General features: G+C 43.9%; 1 protein-coding gene across 2 annotated transcripts in view; it reads right to left on the reverse strand.

Annotated features, from left to right (window-relative positions):
- LOC135263411 (Na(+)/citrate cotransporter-like) overlaps nucleotides 1–15,644 on the reverse strand; it is a 19,123-nt gene continuing 3,479 nt past the window's right edge. For both annotated transcript variants that reach the window (XM_064351385.1, XM_064351386.1), the window contains exons 3-12: nucleotides 14,774–14,910; nucleotides 14,055–14,278; nucleotides 13,077–13,251; nucleotides 12,352–12,474; nucleotides 11,234–11,446; nucleotides 10,187–10,290; nucleotides 9,534–9,655; nucleotides 9,094–9,255; nucleotides 4,729–4,866; nucleotides 1–3,353 (exon numbers count right to left, since the gene is read on the reverse strand). In XM_064351385.1, the coding sequence (XP_064207455.1) occupies nucleotides 3,228–3,353; nucleotides 4,729–4,866; nucleotides 9,094–9,255; nucleotides 9,534–9,655; nucleotides 10,187–10,290; nucleotides 11,234–11,446; nucleotides 12,352–12,474; nucleotides 13,077–13,251; nucleotides 14,055–14,278; nucleotides 14,774–14,910 (1,524 nt within the window). In that variant the 3' untranslated portion in view covers nucleotides 1–3,227. The remainder of the gene's footprint in view (nucleotides 3,354–4,728; nucleotides 4,867–9,093; nucleotides 9,256–9,533; nucleotides 9,656–10,186; nucleotides 10,291–11,233; nucleotides 11,447–12,351; nucleotides 12,475–13,076; nucleotides 13,252–14,054; nucleotides 14,279–14,773; nucleotides 14,911–15,644) is intronic.

A 15,644-nucleotide genomic window follows, 5' to 3' on the forward strand; every position in this document is an offset into this window, starting at 1 on the left:
TTACTTGTAATGGAATTTTTAATACAGGTATATATACACACACATAAACATGTACCGATAGCAAATAAGACATTGGCTGGTCCGGTCTGTCCAAAAATAACGCTCCCGGATGCCACATGGGATGGTTAAAGCATTAGCTCTCTGTGTAGGAATCAGTGCTACAGTCTGAGATTAAATCCTCTTCTTCCCAGTACCAATGGGCTACACACAGTTGGCCTTAACACCACCCAGGGAAAGTGCATCACGGCTGCCTGAGTAAAGTATACCCAGCCTCCACTGGGTGCCTGCAGTCTGCCTGTCTGGCTGGGTAAGAACCGTAGTGCTCTGGTGCAGTGGTTACACACATTTTAGAGAATGCCAAGCAATGTGGGATACAGTAGTGCCGGAGCGTGCCAAACCGGTACAAACATTCTGCTGGAGGGCCAATTAACTTGAAATTTTCACGCGATTGTTTCATAACTTTAATATGACCAAACAGCTTTGTTGAATTAATGCGGAACCTAACATTATGCAGGATTTTTGATCTGGCCACAATTGTTGTCATGAGTACCATAGAAAGTGTGACTCAGGAATTTTGAGCAAATCCTTGAAACAGTTCATCATGAAATATACCCGTTATGACTTGTACACCTCATGATCTTCAGATTTGCGGTGGAGTGAGTCACTGTAAAGTGCTCTGAGATCATGGCAGTAAAGGCACTGTATAAATGCAATGATCATCCTCATCAAGTAACAGTGTTATTTTGACAAGTAGTTAGTTGTTACACCTCACTAAATTGCTGTCTTATAGTTTGAAATATGATTAATGTCAATCATTTTGTATATACATTCAAAAAAATATATGGTACCTTGAACATACAGTAAAGATATATGTTACATGAAATTGCAATGCACAAGATGTTTCCTGCATAATTTCATTCATAGATTTGGCATTTGTTTTCAGCATTGTAATATTCCAATATACTTTAGAGATTTTTCAAACCACAAAAATACAATGCATTCCACTTGTAAGAGTCACTGATAAAAAAATGTAATGCATCCAATGATCAAACCACTGTAATACTATCAATGAATGGCCCTTCACAACGGTTATATAACCCCTTCATAAGCACTACATACACATTTGGAAATGCTTATGTGATTAACTGCAGATAGGCATACAGTGTGTCAAGCATATCATGGTAGTGTCATTTGCAGCATAAGTAACTAATTGCAGTTCATAATGTTATGAATGCTCATGTTGTGCTCATGAAGAAGTTGTATACAGCTTGAGAAAAAATTAATAAAAAGTGTTATCTAAATTGTTTTAGTCAAAACTCATTTAAATGCGTTATAGTACTTACAAGAAGCAACTTACTTTCAATAATAAAATCACGGGGGACAAGTATATCAGAGTTATCAAGGGGAATGCTCTGGAATGCATTCAATCAGATGACATGTGATACTGCACAATATTAACAAACATCAGTTTCAAGTAAATGTAGAAAGACTTTCATTACATTTGATTACATGGCTATAAATATAATGCAGCACCCACCATGACAAAAAGTTTATTATTATTATTATAAACAATAGAGTTACATAATAGAAAACTAGTACGAATGAATGCTTGAGAAAACAAAAACAAGGAAAAAAGATCATACCCATATTAATAACTTGTATTAGCTGCATCCTTTTTGTAGTTCCATTTTCTATTTTCTATTTTTTTCAATATAATCCCTCACAGAAATGGGAAATACTGCAATACATTGTAAATATGACAAGATATTTTTGAAAACATAATTAAAATATATTTCACAGTGATGTAATGCTTTGTGTCTTAAAGCAGCAATAATTTATACAGTTGCCAATGCATTGTGAAGTTTAGAAATATGCTGACAATATATTTCTTTAAATATATTTTCAAATGTATTCCATTTCTGTAAGGGATGGTCCGAGAGGTCATAGATGTAGACACTTCAGGCTAACCAAGTTAACTAGTGAATGTATTGCAAAAACACACATATTACAAGGCACTTATAATATTCTCTGAGAAACGAACACCCTATAAAAGTATTTGGATGGATGTTCCAAGCAGGGCTAGGACAATCATTGTCTCTGCTTGGAACATTTAACCAAACAATTTTTTGTCCAAGAAATGTATTCAATACTTTATTCATTTAAAAACATATATAATAATATATCAACTTTTTCAAAAAATTAATTTCAGCCCTTGATAATCTTTAAAATGCATTATATGAAATACACATAATGTATATTTGATTTGTCAAAGCATGTGTCAAATATACAACATGTACAGCAATATCATGTTGATGTATGTGTATACTGTTAAATACACAAAATACATAGCTATAAAAATATCTTTTTTAAAAAGCCATACTGTATATATTAAAACACACTTTCTGTGTAATTCTAATGAAATTATATGAAATCCCTTCCTCACCTTGAAGCCTTCACCTCAGTAACTCTTAAAAGTGTGATTGCACTGCAACGCACAGAATTTTACAGGGACCCGCACCAGAAAGGGAGAGGACAAAGCCAAAGTCTGTACAGTAATACCCTCTTCTAGTCAAACGCACAAGGCTGTTTGTGGTATTTATATAGATAAGGATTCAAAATACAAATTGGAATAGAAAGTGCATTTTAAGTGCACTTTGGGGAGTATAGCATTTGAAATGCAAGATTTTCAGTTTTTGTTTGGTCTGCCTCATTGGTTACACCTGTACTCATAAAAAAGAGACAGATTGGACTGCTAGTGTCAGGTCCCATTTAAAGTACAATTGAAATACAGTGTTTCAAACTCACGTTTTTGGGGGGTGAGTGAATTTTGGAAAACGACCCATGTGCACTCATATTTGGTGGATGTTATTACCTCTAGGGTCTGCATAGAAATGGCTGTGAAATCTGAAATTGCAATAAAAATCTTGCAAAGACCAAAACCCCCCCCCCAAAAAAAACTGTGGTCCTCCCCCCACCCCCAATATAGACTTAATTTATGTGTACATACAGTATGCGAGAAATTAGCATTACAGTAGACCCCTCCTTCACCCACCCCCTTCCAGTGACACATTAATGCATTATAATGCAGCAGGCAGCCCCGCCCATCAGTGTACCTGCCAACTGCCAGGCTGCAGGGTCTCTGCCGCCCATCCTCAAACAATCGGGGGAGGGGGCAGGGAAATGGGGCGCCTGGTGTCCCCCATAGGGGGCGACTTCACACTGCCTGCTCACAACCCTGTCGCATTGGCCCAGGAGGGGAAGGAGTCCAGGTTGAACATGATCTTGCCCCAGCTGTTGATAGCAAGGGTGATGCAGAGGATTCCTATGATGTTCATGACCACGCCAGTCTTAGCCTGAGATATAAAGAACAAAAGGATAAAGTGCAGAGAGGTGAGTCGCACAGTTCTTGCAATATATTGCTAAGCACTCATCGCCCTAGCTCACAAATCACTCTTTCTTCATCTTAAAGTGGACTACTGGTCATGTTTTCTCTTAAAACACTTTTTAAAAACAATCTTTTATAGACTTTTATAAACTGCTTTAATCTCCTTTTAACTGCTTTTAAGTCTTTTAACATTGTAAGACTTAATAATTTTGACATGTAACAGAGCTACCAGCCGAACTGCATTTTCCAGTAGTGAGTGGTACTTAAGTGAGGCTTCACAGGTGTTTCTGATTAGTCAGGTGTATTCAGTTGAAGTCCTTAGTGTGGGTATAAGAGAGCTTTCAGTGTCTAGTCTTGATTCTAGGCTTTTGATTGCCTTTGAAGACTGTTATTGGTGTTTGTCAACATGAGGATCAGAGTTGTGCGAATGAAAGTCAGCCATCTTATAATCACGATCCACACTGCAACATTGCAGTATTACAATGAGTAATATCAAATCTCATCTGTCGTGACAGCACAGCACCTCACCATGACAGTGGCTGCTTCACCTGATTCACTGCTGCTTGTGTGTGATCAATAGATACCATATGAGTCCCCGGAAATTAGTTTGATAACATACAGCTATGAGAACAGTCATAAGCAATCGATATAATGACAATAGATTAATGTGTGACATAGATACACGTGTGTGGAATGGGCTATTTGTAGAATACTGTAACAGTTTTGCTCTTTCCTGTAAGGTCATCACAAGTATTACAAGGTCATCGCCAAATATTTGGCATCACAGTTAACCTTGATGAAATGAAAGACTTTGTGGGAATAACAGTAAATCCACTGTTTGGCCTGTTTTATCTTAAGAATAGATGCGAGGAGAAGCCATTATTATGTTTCAAAGCAGCAAGAAAGGAATTTTTTTCTGCTGCACTTCTGCAGCAGTGTAATGTAACATTTCTGAGAACTCGGTCCTAAATATCAACTCATACTGTGACTCATAGGGAGTATATTCCTGGCCCTAGACTGTAAAATATAAGATACCGCCAGCAACCACCATGGTTTTATGTGGTTATGAACCATACTTTTGCATAGTTGCCTTCGCAGTTGCTACATAAGGCTACACACTGGAATATACTATGATACACTGAATTGGCTGTCTTTTTGGAAAAAAAACAGTGATACATATATTTTGCAGCAATATATATTTTAAATATCTGAACGCTCTGTATTTATATATGCTGTAAAATGTTTGAAGGCTGGGAGTATGATGTTTTATATGACTACAAAGTGGACTGGCTTTAGCTGTGGTTTTGCCTGACTGAAACACATGGTGAGATTTGAACACTTACCATGTCGGACACCTTTAAGTAGCCATAGGAGAAGACGATAGCATTTGGGGGTGTGGCCACGGGCAGCATGAAAGCAAAAGAGGCACTTAGAGTGCATGGAACCATGACGTACAGCGGGTTCACCTCTATAGACTGACACTGTAACACACAAACGAGGCTCATTAAGACAGAAGATATAGAATTAAAAGAAGGTAATTAAACAGAATTTAAAAAGATACAGAAAGGAAGTATCACTCATTTACATACAAACATACTCTTACATACAACAGCAGAAACATGGGACACTGTCTTGTACAGGATGTTCAACTCTATAGACTGTACGGTAACACATAAACCCACAATGTTCATTACAACAGAAGAGCAATAAGGCATGGGCAGAGGAAATTGTTCTTATAAAATGTCAGAACCCAGATGGTCACATTTTGAGGAACCTCAAGACACTTACCTTACCTGTAAATAGCACTTACTGTAGCACTCTTAGGCCACACAAGCAACATGGCTGCTTAGACATTGGTCAGATTCTCCGAGGGCAGTTCACAGAAGAGTTTCTCACTTTGAATCACTTTGACTAACTGGATTCGCCTTCGAGCCCTCTTTACCAGTTTGATGTCATTGCTTAGAGAACCCATTGATTGGTTACATCCTGAACAGTGGGTGGGGCTTAATGCTGTGATGCACATAGCAGTCTCTTACAGTGAAGAGGTTTAAGCCTGGCACAAGGCTTATAATCCCACAGAGACGAACATCAACATTAAAATAATCGACAGAACCGTCTGACTGCTCTTTAACTCCTCCACAACCTTAATATTCAACAATCTGATGAGCCCTGCGGAAATAACCTGACATCAAGGAAGGAAAATAAGAACAGTGTTTACCATTTAATGGCCCTGTAATCACTGACTCAGAACTCTGATGTCAGTAGCGCTTCTAATTTAGACTGAGCACTTTATAAAGGGTGTAATTCAGACACTGGCAGAGCACCCAGGCTCCGTCTGCCTCAGAAATCCTCTGGCAGAACAGGCCTGCACCGTGCACAGAAGAAGGGTGCAGCCGGCAGCTTTGGATTATAATGTTCATGGGGAACTGCAGAGTCTTGTAAACTTTCTCGCGGTAATCACCCTGTTTACGAGGATTGAGAGCAGTGCTGATTCACGTATGAATGCGATGTAGAGCGTGGCCAGGGCTGTCTCTCGGTCGCTCTCGGTGACGGTCGAGAGTTTGCCCTGACCTGCTGAGGGATTTGGCAGGGGGACGGGGGGTGGACAGCGGTGGTGGTGGTGGTGGGGGGGTTTATTTAGTTGAGTTACGGGCCGCATGAAGAGGACCATGTGCAGCATACAACTCCAGCCGGAGATTTATCTTGCTTCCACCCTGGTAGGACCCATTTATAAATGGATCATTGAGCTTTTCTCTTCTTCCCATTCTCTCTCTCTTCTCGCTCGCTCTTCTTTTCTCTCTCACTCTCTCTTCCTCTCCTATTTTTTTTCATCTCTCCCATCATTTCTCCCCTCTTTATTTCTCTCTCTATATATCTCTATCTCTTCCTCCTGTGTCCTCCCATTACTCGATCTCTCTCTTTCTACCTCTACCTCTCTCTGTCTCTCTCTCACTCTCTCTCTACCCCAACAATAGTGGCTTACTGGGATTTCTTTCCCTCCCACTTCAGCTTTGAACTGAAATAAACCCTCCTCAGAATTCCACCGTCCGTTTCGAGCATTCCAAGTAGGGCTCAGCGGTAGCAGGGCATTCTGGGGCTTTCAGCCAAGCACGGCATGTCAGTCCTGGGGACAAGAGACGGGGGCCAAAGGGGCTGAGCCTAGGAAACAACCAAATCCATCAGAATGTCAGGGGGAGGGAGAGTTAGGGTTGGGCGGGCTGGATGGGGGAAGAGGAGGGTGACAACGGGGAAGTGTGGTGGGAGGGTGGGGGGGTGGTCATCCAAGTAGAGTGAATCTAGGCCAGTTTGTACTGGGATTTGTTTCATAAGCTTGTGTCCCATTGGTCAGACAAAGCCTGGACACCTCCGCAGTCTGACCCTGTGCCACCAGTTCACACGCTGGATTGGCTTCACTCTTTGGTTCCTTTCACTGTGCCCTTTTCTACGTGCGAGCTGCGGCCATCCAGGCATTTTGTGGCTTAGTGCGCTGCAAGGCTTTGTAAGAATTTGGCTCATGTTGCAGGCCTGCATTACAAGCTATAGTCCAGTGCACCTACTCTTCAGCTGTAATCAGAATGACACACTATCCTAACCCAGTGATTCAGTCTACAACCAAATCCCCAGTCTGACAGTGAAGCCAGTGTAGAGTTGCCAAATGTCCGGTTTGGACTGAACTGGTTTTCAAATTATTTGTACAGGTCAGGTCCAGTTTGTGGTCCCGACTAGAAAATATAAATCTCCAAGTTTGAATAACTGATTGAAATAGTACCGATTGTTTGTAATAAATTTCCATATCCACTGTAACATTTTTTCCTCTCCTTAACACCCCCACCCCCTGCGATTGTTTCCGACAGCAACCCACCTGCCCCCAGATTTGCGATCAAGCTTCAATCAGTAATCCCAAATTTTTCCCATGTGTGCGCATGCATGGTGTCTCATTTTGACAAATTATAGATCTGGCAACCCTAGGTCAGTAGCCAGTGACGGCATCCATTCTCACAGAAGACCATCCCACATGTTTTTTGCATGAAAATACAAAGTAAGCAAAGAGCACATTCTGATATCGTTCAGTACACCATGCTGTACATGCTGTGCACACCATGCCGTTTCTCACAACTGTCACAGTTACACAGTTATCATAAGGTACACAGAGGAGGGCGTGTATACCTTATGATCCTTGAAATGCAACAATGAAAGAATAAGAACATTCCCACCACAGTCAAGGTACACAGTGCTTTATCAGATACTGTTCTGACTGTGTGGTGGTGTTATCAGCTTCAAAGCATTACCAAGCTTCAGATGACAGGTGCATACAGTACATAAAAACATATAAAGAATTCATGCCAGTGAGTAAACCCCATCAGTCTGCAGTAAATGCACTATCCTGCAGAGGGCAGCAGAGAGCAAAAGCCAGCTGAAATGGAGTATGGAGTGGGACCACCACAGAGTCAGGATGCCAGTCCAATCACAGTGCATACACCCACAACGATAACTCAGGGAGACCACCAGCCAAGAAACATACATCGCCCACTCTCCACAAATGGCCTGCCATTGACACAGCTTTTGGCCTGATGTCCTTTTGAAAATTGGCGCCACAGTGGTCTGCTAGCAGAGAGTTCAGACGAGGCAGTCAAGATGAGAATCGGCTCTTAAAGAATGCAAAACAGTTGGCGAATGGTCATGTTGCTAAGGGATCGCTGTAGCGCCGGTTTACACTGACGCTAGCAGACTGACAGCTGGGTGATTAGTAGGTGCTAGCTTAAGGGGTAGCTTACTGTAAGTCAAACCAGAAACTATGAGGAGACCCTGAAAAACCTGAACAGACTGATCTATGGTTGGACTCTGGCCCGAAAAGCTGTGAGGCAACAAACTGCGCCACCTTGCCAGGGTCAGGCAAAGTTCAAAAGAGTGCCCTTGACTATAAAAGAATAACCCTGGACTCCATAATCTCCCCCTATCAAGTCTGGGTCCTACCAAAGTTTCCTTCTACATTCTATCCATGATGTGGGGCAAAATACAGGGGTATACTGTGATCATTTTACATAATTTACATAGAAAATTTTGTTATTTTCGACAATCTTTCGGAGATGGCAAGGGGAGAGCAAGGAGAGGGTGGTGGATGGGGAGGGGAAAGGGAGGAGGAAGAGGGTGACAGGCAGGGGGAAAGGGAGCTCCTTTCAGCACACTTCTTCCATGAGCATACAGTATACAAAATATATGTAATATTTTACACCCCTAAAGACCCATAATATCATTTGGTTACCAAGTGTCCTTTTTGAGTCACCAAAAATCCTTTTTGAAAAAAAGACATAGCTTAGAAAAAACAAAACAAAACAAAATACTCCTTCTCAGAGGTATTGTCATCAAATCTGAACCAGGATTTGTCCAGCATTGTGGTTGTGGCTCCATTGTGTTTTTAAGCTGACCAGCTGACTACAAGCATCTAAAAGTATCAAATATTTTAGGTGAGAAAAAAACTTCCACCTCCACTTTCTTTTTGCTTCTATTACTTTTCAGTAATATTTAAAATAATTCTGACTCTAAAACTTCCAAGGTTCACCTTTCAGTAGAGACCAGGATTATGCAAGCAGTCAAAAGGGTTCAAGAATGGTAACCATGCTATTTTGGTTATGCCATTTTCAGACTCGTGTTAAAAAAGGGGGTGCTACGCAAGGGGTTAAGAGGAGTGGATAGGGCTGCGCTCTCACCATGGAGGCAAGGATGGGCAGGAAGATGGTGGCGGTGGTCACATTGCTAGCGCACTCGGTGAAGGTGGCGATTAGGAGGCACAGGATGATGGCGATGGCCCAGGTAGGGACAGTGTGGAGGGGAGTCATCTGGTTTCCCAGCCACTTGGACAGACCTGACACCTGGAGAGAGAGGCAGCAGACACTTCGTCACAGAGGAGCGGCACACAGTCAAGCACTCACAAATACACACACACACAACCACTACTAGAGGTACACACGCGCGCGCACACACACACACACACACACACACACACACGAGCACACACACGCGCGCACACACACGCGCGTACGCACACACATGTGCACACACACACCCGCGCACGCACCACTGCAGCTAAAAGCACTGACGCACAAAAAGTTTACTGACGGCAAGCAGCCCCGCTCCCCCTGCCAGTCACCTTGCTGCCTTCGGCCAAGGCAAACCCTCCCCCCAGCAACAGCACGATGTTCCAGGGGAGTTTCTTCTGGACCACCTTCCAGGTGAGCAGAGCCGGGGAAGCAGCTTGGGGTGGCTGGGCCTCTGTGATGGAGCGAGAGCAGAACCACTCTCTAACACTAGTCTTTACATCAAATCCAGATTGTTTAACTGCCTTCTCAGGCAAAATGGTTTGTTATTCTGCACACTATTCAAGACTACAATTTAAACTCAAGTTCCCCAGGTTTTCAATATGGTTAGCAGAGTCCCTTTACTGAATAAAACAAAGTCCCAAATGCAAACAACTGATACTCTCAATAAATAGAATTCCACTCTCATTGTGACTGAGTTTTTCTATCAACTGTGTGTGTGTTATTTTCCTGAATGTGTGTGAGAGTGTGTGTATATATGTGTTGTGAGTGTGTGAATATATGGCCATTCCCATTGTGTGTTTATATCTATATATGTCTGATTATCCTGAGCATGTTTGTGTGATTGTGGGTTCTATATATGTATGTGCGCATATATTTGTCCTGAGCAGGTGTATGTGTGTGTGTAACTGCCCTGAGCATGCATGTGTGTGTACGTGTGTGTGTGTGTGTGTGTGTGCGCGTGCGTGCACATGCCATGGCTCACCTCTATCCGAGCTCCTGGACCGGAAACAGAGGCGGGGAGCCTTGGAGGGGAGGACGAAGAGGAGTGCCGCCACAAACACCGCCACTGTGGCATCTGTGACGTACCTGCAGAGGGTCAAAATTCAGTCCCAGGTCCCTGTGCTATCCTGATTCATCGAGATCAGCCCTCACTCTGTTTATGTGTTGCTGTGTGGTGGGTATCATGTGATAGGAATAGCTAAAGTCTTCGTGCCACTTTTGACTGCACATTGTGGCACATAGTGTACTCGCGTTATTTGTCTCCAATTCTCATCCCATTCACAAAATTCTGGACATTTGACCTGAAGATAAGAACACTCGCAGCCATTGGCTGAGGCAGCTGATAACAGCTGGGACACTGTCTGCTCTGTGCTTGAGGTCAGGGTGCTTGTGATTCCATAGTACAAAAACAAGAAAATGCATTCATTTGTGCACGCGCGCATACGTGTTTGCTTGCAAGTTCACTTCTGTTTGCCTTCGTCTGGATTTCAGAACTTGTGTATGCAGTGGGGTTAGGTGAAGTGTGTGTCAAAGAGAGGAAGTTGAGTTGAGAACTGGCCATAGATACAGATGTATATGTGGTCGATTGGAGCCTGTGTGTTTGGGTATACAATTGTCCTGAATTGTCCTCAATGCAAGATTGGATGGTGAGTTGTATGTGTGTGTGTGCGTGTGTTTGTTCGCCTATGCGTGTGTGCATGTATGTGTGGGTTTGCCAGGGTGTATGTGTGTGTGTGTGGGCATGTGTGAGTGTGTGCATGCGTACGTACATGCGTTTGTGTGTGTGTGTGCGTGTGGGTTTGCCAGTGTCCGCGTGTGTGTGCGTGCTTGCATGTGTGCGTACGTGCATACATGCGTTTGTGTGTGTGTGTGTGTGTGTGTGTGTGTGTGGGTTTGCCAGTGTCCGCGTGTGTGTGCGTGCTTGTGTGTGTGCATGCGTACGTGCATACATGCGTTTGTGTGTGTGTGCGTGTGTGGGTTTGCCAGTGCGCGCGTGTGTGTGCGTGCGTGCTTGCGTGCGCGTGCGTACTCTGCGTCAGAGCGGAAGAGGTGTGTGGCCCAGCCGGGCATGAATCCGGGGTCGCGCGTGAACCACAGCACCACCAGCAGGGTGAAGAGCGACAGCACGCTCATCTCGCCGAACGACATGGGCCCCAGCCGCCTGTGCTCCTCACGGATCACGCCGTACGCTGCCATCTCCTTCTCCGACTTCACTGCGCCACAGCCCCACGTCTTCTTAAAGCTGGACAGCCAACAGCAATGCAGAGAGCGAGAGAGAGAGAGAGAGAGAGACAGAGGAAGAGAGAGGGAGGAGGAGGAGGAGGACGGGAGAGAAAGACAGAGAAAGAAAGTAAAGGGATGAAGAGCAAGAGAAAGAGAGAGAGAGAGGAAGGAGAGGGAGCCATCACTTCAGTATCTTTATTTTCACCATGTTGTGGTGAAAATAGTCAACAAGGCCTGGTAATTTGTTTTGATACTGATGGAAGAACACCTGGAAAATGGCATAGCTATATTTTCTCTACGTTCTGCTTTACTTTTTCATGTGTATATGTTTGACATTTAATGGTCTATTTTAATTATAACTTGAACTCTAATTACAAATGCAGACATAAAGAATACCTAGAAGTTCTGTCTATGTAAAGGCTTAGGACTTTAGCAGCTTTTGTTTGACCACAGTAGGACTAACAAAATTGCCAGGTAGTACTAGATAAACATGGCAAAGTTAAACGTCTTCACTTTTTTATAAATAAAATAGAGGGCAGGGTGGAAACTTGACTCTGAAATATAGATTTTTTTTGCATGCCACGTGCTTCCAAAGAGATGTCCCAACCTTGGTAAGTATCTCTTTGCTGTCCTAAAATGACGGGATGCGTCATCTGAAAGATAATACGATTTTGTGACTTCTGATCTACTCATCAGAGAGGACGGAATATGTTTGTAATCTTTGCCATTTACTAAACATACACATTAACATTAATATACACAAAACATTTTTTGGCATTTTCTTCAAATTGTGTTAATGATTACATGTTGTTTTATATTATTAACATACAATTGCATGTTATATTTTTGAAAGGGTAAAATCTATTTTTTTTTCTTTTTAAGTCACGGATAAATATTAAATAAGGCACATTAATGTTCCCTCACTTGAAGCCAATGAAGACGAACTGCAGCCAGAGCCAGGCCAGGATAAGCATGAGGATCATGTTGGGGAAGGCGAACCCAAACCACGACGCAAAGTTGATGACGTCGCCGTTATCAGGGAACAGTCTGAGAGGGGAAACCAGATTGCACACACAATATCCTTTCAATATTCATTTATTATAAGGAAGATCTTTTCAATACATATTCCACAAATAGCATGGATCAGATGATGCATGTGCTCTCCTCATAGGAGGTTCAAATCAGACATGGGTTCCTGCCAGGTCAGTCACGGAGTTCAGTGAAATAAAGGGTTATTAATTGAGGAGGCTCTGCAGATTGCTTAATTTGCCCTGACCGCAGATAATCCAATATTTAATTAGTGCTTGTGCAGCGTGATCTATCCTCCACTCTCCTTAGAGATGAACTCTTCAAATTTACATAACTGACGCTACTGTACGTCAGCTTGGCAGCTCCACACAGAGGCTATTCAACTTGATTTTGGTTATCAGCTAACATGACGCCAATTCAAAAATCTCATACAGTAGCCATTATATATATGATTTTCTATATATAACCATATACTGTATATACCTGGCAAAGAAAATGTTACTTCTTCAGAAGAAACAGCATTGGAATGAAATGCCAGAGATCAAAAGAGAGACTGTAGAGACCACACGTGCGACAGGCGCGGCGGTAAAAGATGGTTTTGGTTTGGGAGGGAGACGTACTGGCTCATCTGCCCCTTGAGCACCAGGTTGGGGCCAGTTCCAGTGAGGGTGGCGGTGCCCCCGATGCTGGCCGCGTAGCACACGCACAGGGTCAGGCCTCTGCACATCTTCCTCTGCTCCGCCGCCTCCTCAGACCTCTCCGCCTCCGTCAGCATCGACAGGCCGTTCACCACCACTGAGAGAGAGAGAGAGGGGGAGAGAGAGTGAGGGAGGGGGGAGAGGGAGAGAGGGAGGGGGAGAGCGAGAGAGGGGGAGAGAGAGAGAGAGAGAGGGAGGGAGAGAGAGGGGAGAGAGAGGGAGAGAGAGGGAGGAGGAGAGAGAGGGAGGGGGGAGAGAGGGAGGGGGAGAACGAGGGAGGGGGAGAGAGGGGGAAAGAGAGAGGGGGAGAGAGAAAAAAGGAGGGAGGGGGAAAGATAGAGGGAGAGAGAGAGGGAAAAAGCATTATTGAATTGAATTGAATTGAGAGAGAGGGAAAATGAGTATAATTATTATTTCTCAAATGTTCTTAATTTAGAAGCTGGTAATTAACAAGTAAATATGATTGTCTTGTAATTTATATAATAGTTACTGTTTATTTATATTTCATATAATTGGTGCTTTGGCAATGTTATGCCTTTGTATGGTCGTGTCAAAAAAGCATAATTGAATTTCAGTGAGAGAAAGAGATTGAGAGTGAGAAAACCATTTTTCACCACCACTGCGGAGGAAGAGAGAGAGATTGTGGAGAGTGAGACAGAGAGGGAGTAAGCGAGAGAGGCTGCTCACCAGCACAGTGTGAGAAAGAGCCAGGGACAGACAGCTAAGGAGACAAGCCTGAGGAGGGAAGTAGAGGGGAAAATGCATTGCTTCTGTTTCCTCCCGATCGAAGGTGCCTGTCAGTTCCTGGAAACCCCCTACATCCCGCCTCAACTACATTCCTGCATTATCCTACCAACACCGCCCCCCTCCCGCTCCCACTCCTGCTCCCCTCCTGCTCACCGTGCCCGTCGGCCTGCTTGCCGGGCTGCTTGGCGAGCTGCTTGTCCTCTCCCTCAGGCTGCAGAGTCTGCTCATCGCTGCTGAGGATCTGGGGCCCCTCGGTCTGGCTGCTGTTGAGCTGCTCCAGCACGGCCTGCACGATGGGCACCATCATGGCGGTGGTGGCCGTGTTGCTGATCCACATGGACAGGAAGGCCGTCACTCCCATGAAGCCCAGCATTAGCCTGGAGGGGAGAAGAACGGGGCCTTTTAGTCCCGTTCACCAGCCTGCCTGCCATCCAGAGATGGAAGAACAAGGTATGGGGAAATCGATAAAAGGGCGGAGCAATATCACAGCCGCTTCCTAATGTGAACCAATCCGGTTTTACTGTGGAGATACAGCAAAACTGCTTTCGACTGGTTTGAAATCTGAATCCGGTTGAGGGTTTCCAAGGAGACGTTGGGGAACCACTGCATTTACAGCACATCTAACTGGTCTCAGTTACATAAACCTAGTCTTAGTGAATATACCCACACCTATTGTTTGTGGTTGTTTTTTTACATTGCACCATTCATCCAATATAAAGTTAAGCATACTATCAGCAATTGCAATTCCTCCTAGCAGATTGTCTTTGTGTTCTCCTTCCCTGTGTTGCCCTGTCCTTTTCTCTGTTGCTATGCAATACTGTCTTCCAGGCTGTCTGTCAGTCAATCTGTCTGCGGTGTGATTGGCCACTCACAGCGCTGGCCGCACCCCTATGATGAGCAGCACCCGGAGGGCAATGCGTTTGTGCAGGTTCCAGTGCTCCACGGCCACGGCCACAATCAGCCCTCCCACAAACAGCATGTTGGTGTCCTTCAGATACTGCATGCACACCTATGCACAGCAACACAGGCACAGATAACACATGTGCACATCGATAAGTCAGGCACGCACACAGATGTGTACTCACATGTACACATGAAAGCACATGCAAACACACATACACACATACGCAGACACAATTAAATGCACAAACACACATGCTCTTGTATACACACGCATACATGTGCACACACACGCACACACACACACACCACTGGTACAGGAATACACTCCCAAATACAGACGTGCTTTCAGAAATCACATCTCACACACACACAGAGACACACACGTGTGAGCACACACACACATAAACATACACCACTCACACAGGAGCACACTTACAAACACAAACATGCTTTCAAAAATCACCCCCCCCCCTCACACACACACACACAGACAGACACTTTGAAAAATATTGTTTCTGCTTTATGAGGTTACAGAATAACCAAGTGAACTGTATCAGTTAGGGAAGGGGACTCTAGACTTGCTGACCATGAGCCTGAAGTGACTGCTTATGTATCCTCAGTACTTTCACCAATTTCTCCCAAAAAAATTGTAAAATGTGTTACATAACACAATGCAGTGTCCAGGGTGAGAATGCTTACTTAGCAAATAAAGCTGGAGAAATGAAAAGAATAACAAACTAAAAAATGAGAACAGGCCATTCAGCACAAACAGGTTTGTCATTTGTGTTACAGTGCAAGGTGCATCCAGCACTTTTTCAGGCCTGGTTCTAGAGCCTAGAG

This window comes from Anguilla rostrata, chromosome 9 (genome assembly GCF_018555375.3).
Source record: "Anguilla rostrata isolate EN2019 chromosome 9, ASM1855537v3, whole genome shotgun sequence".
Taxonomy (NCBI): domain Eukaryota; kingdom Metazoa; phylum Chordata; class Actinopteri; order Anguilliformes; family Anguillidae; genus Anguilla; species Anguilla rostrata.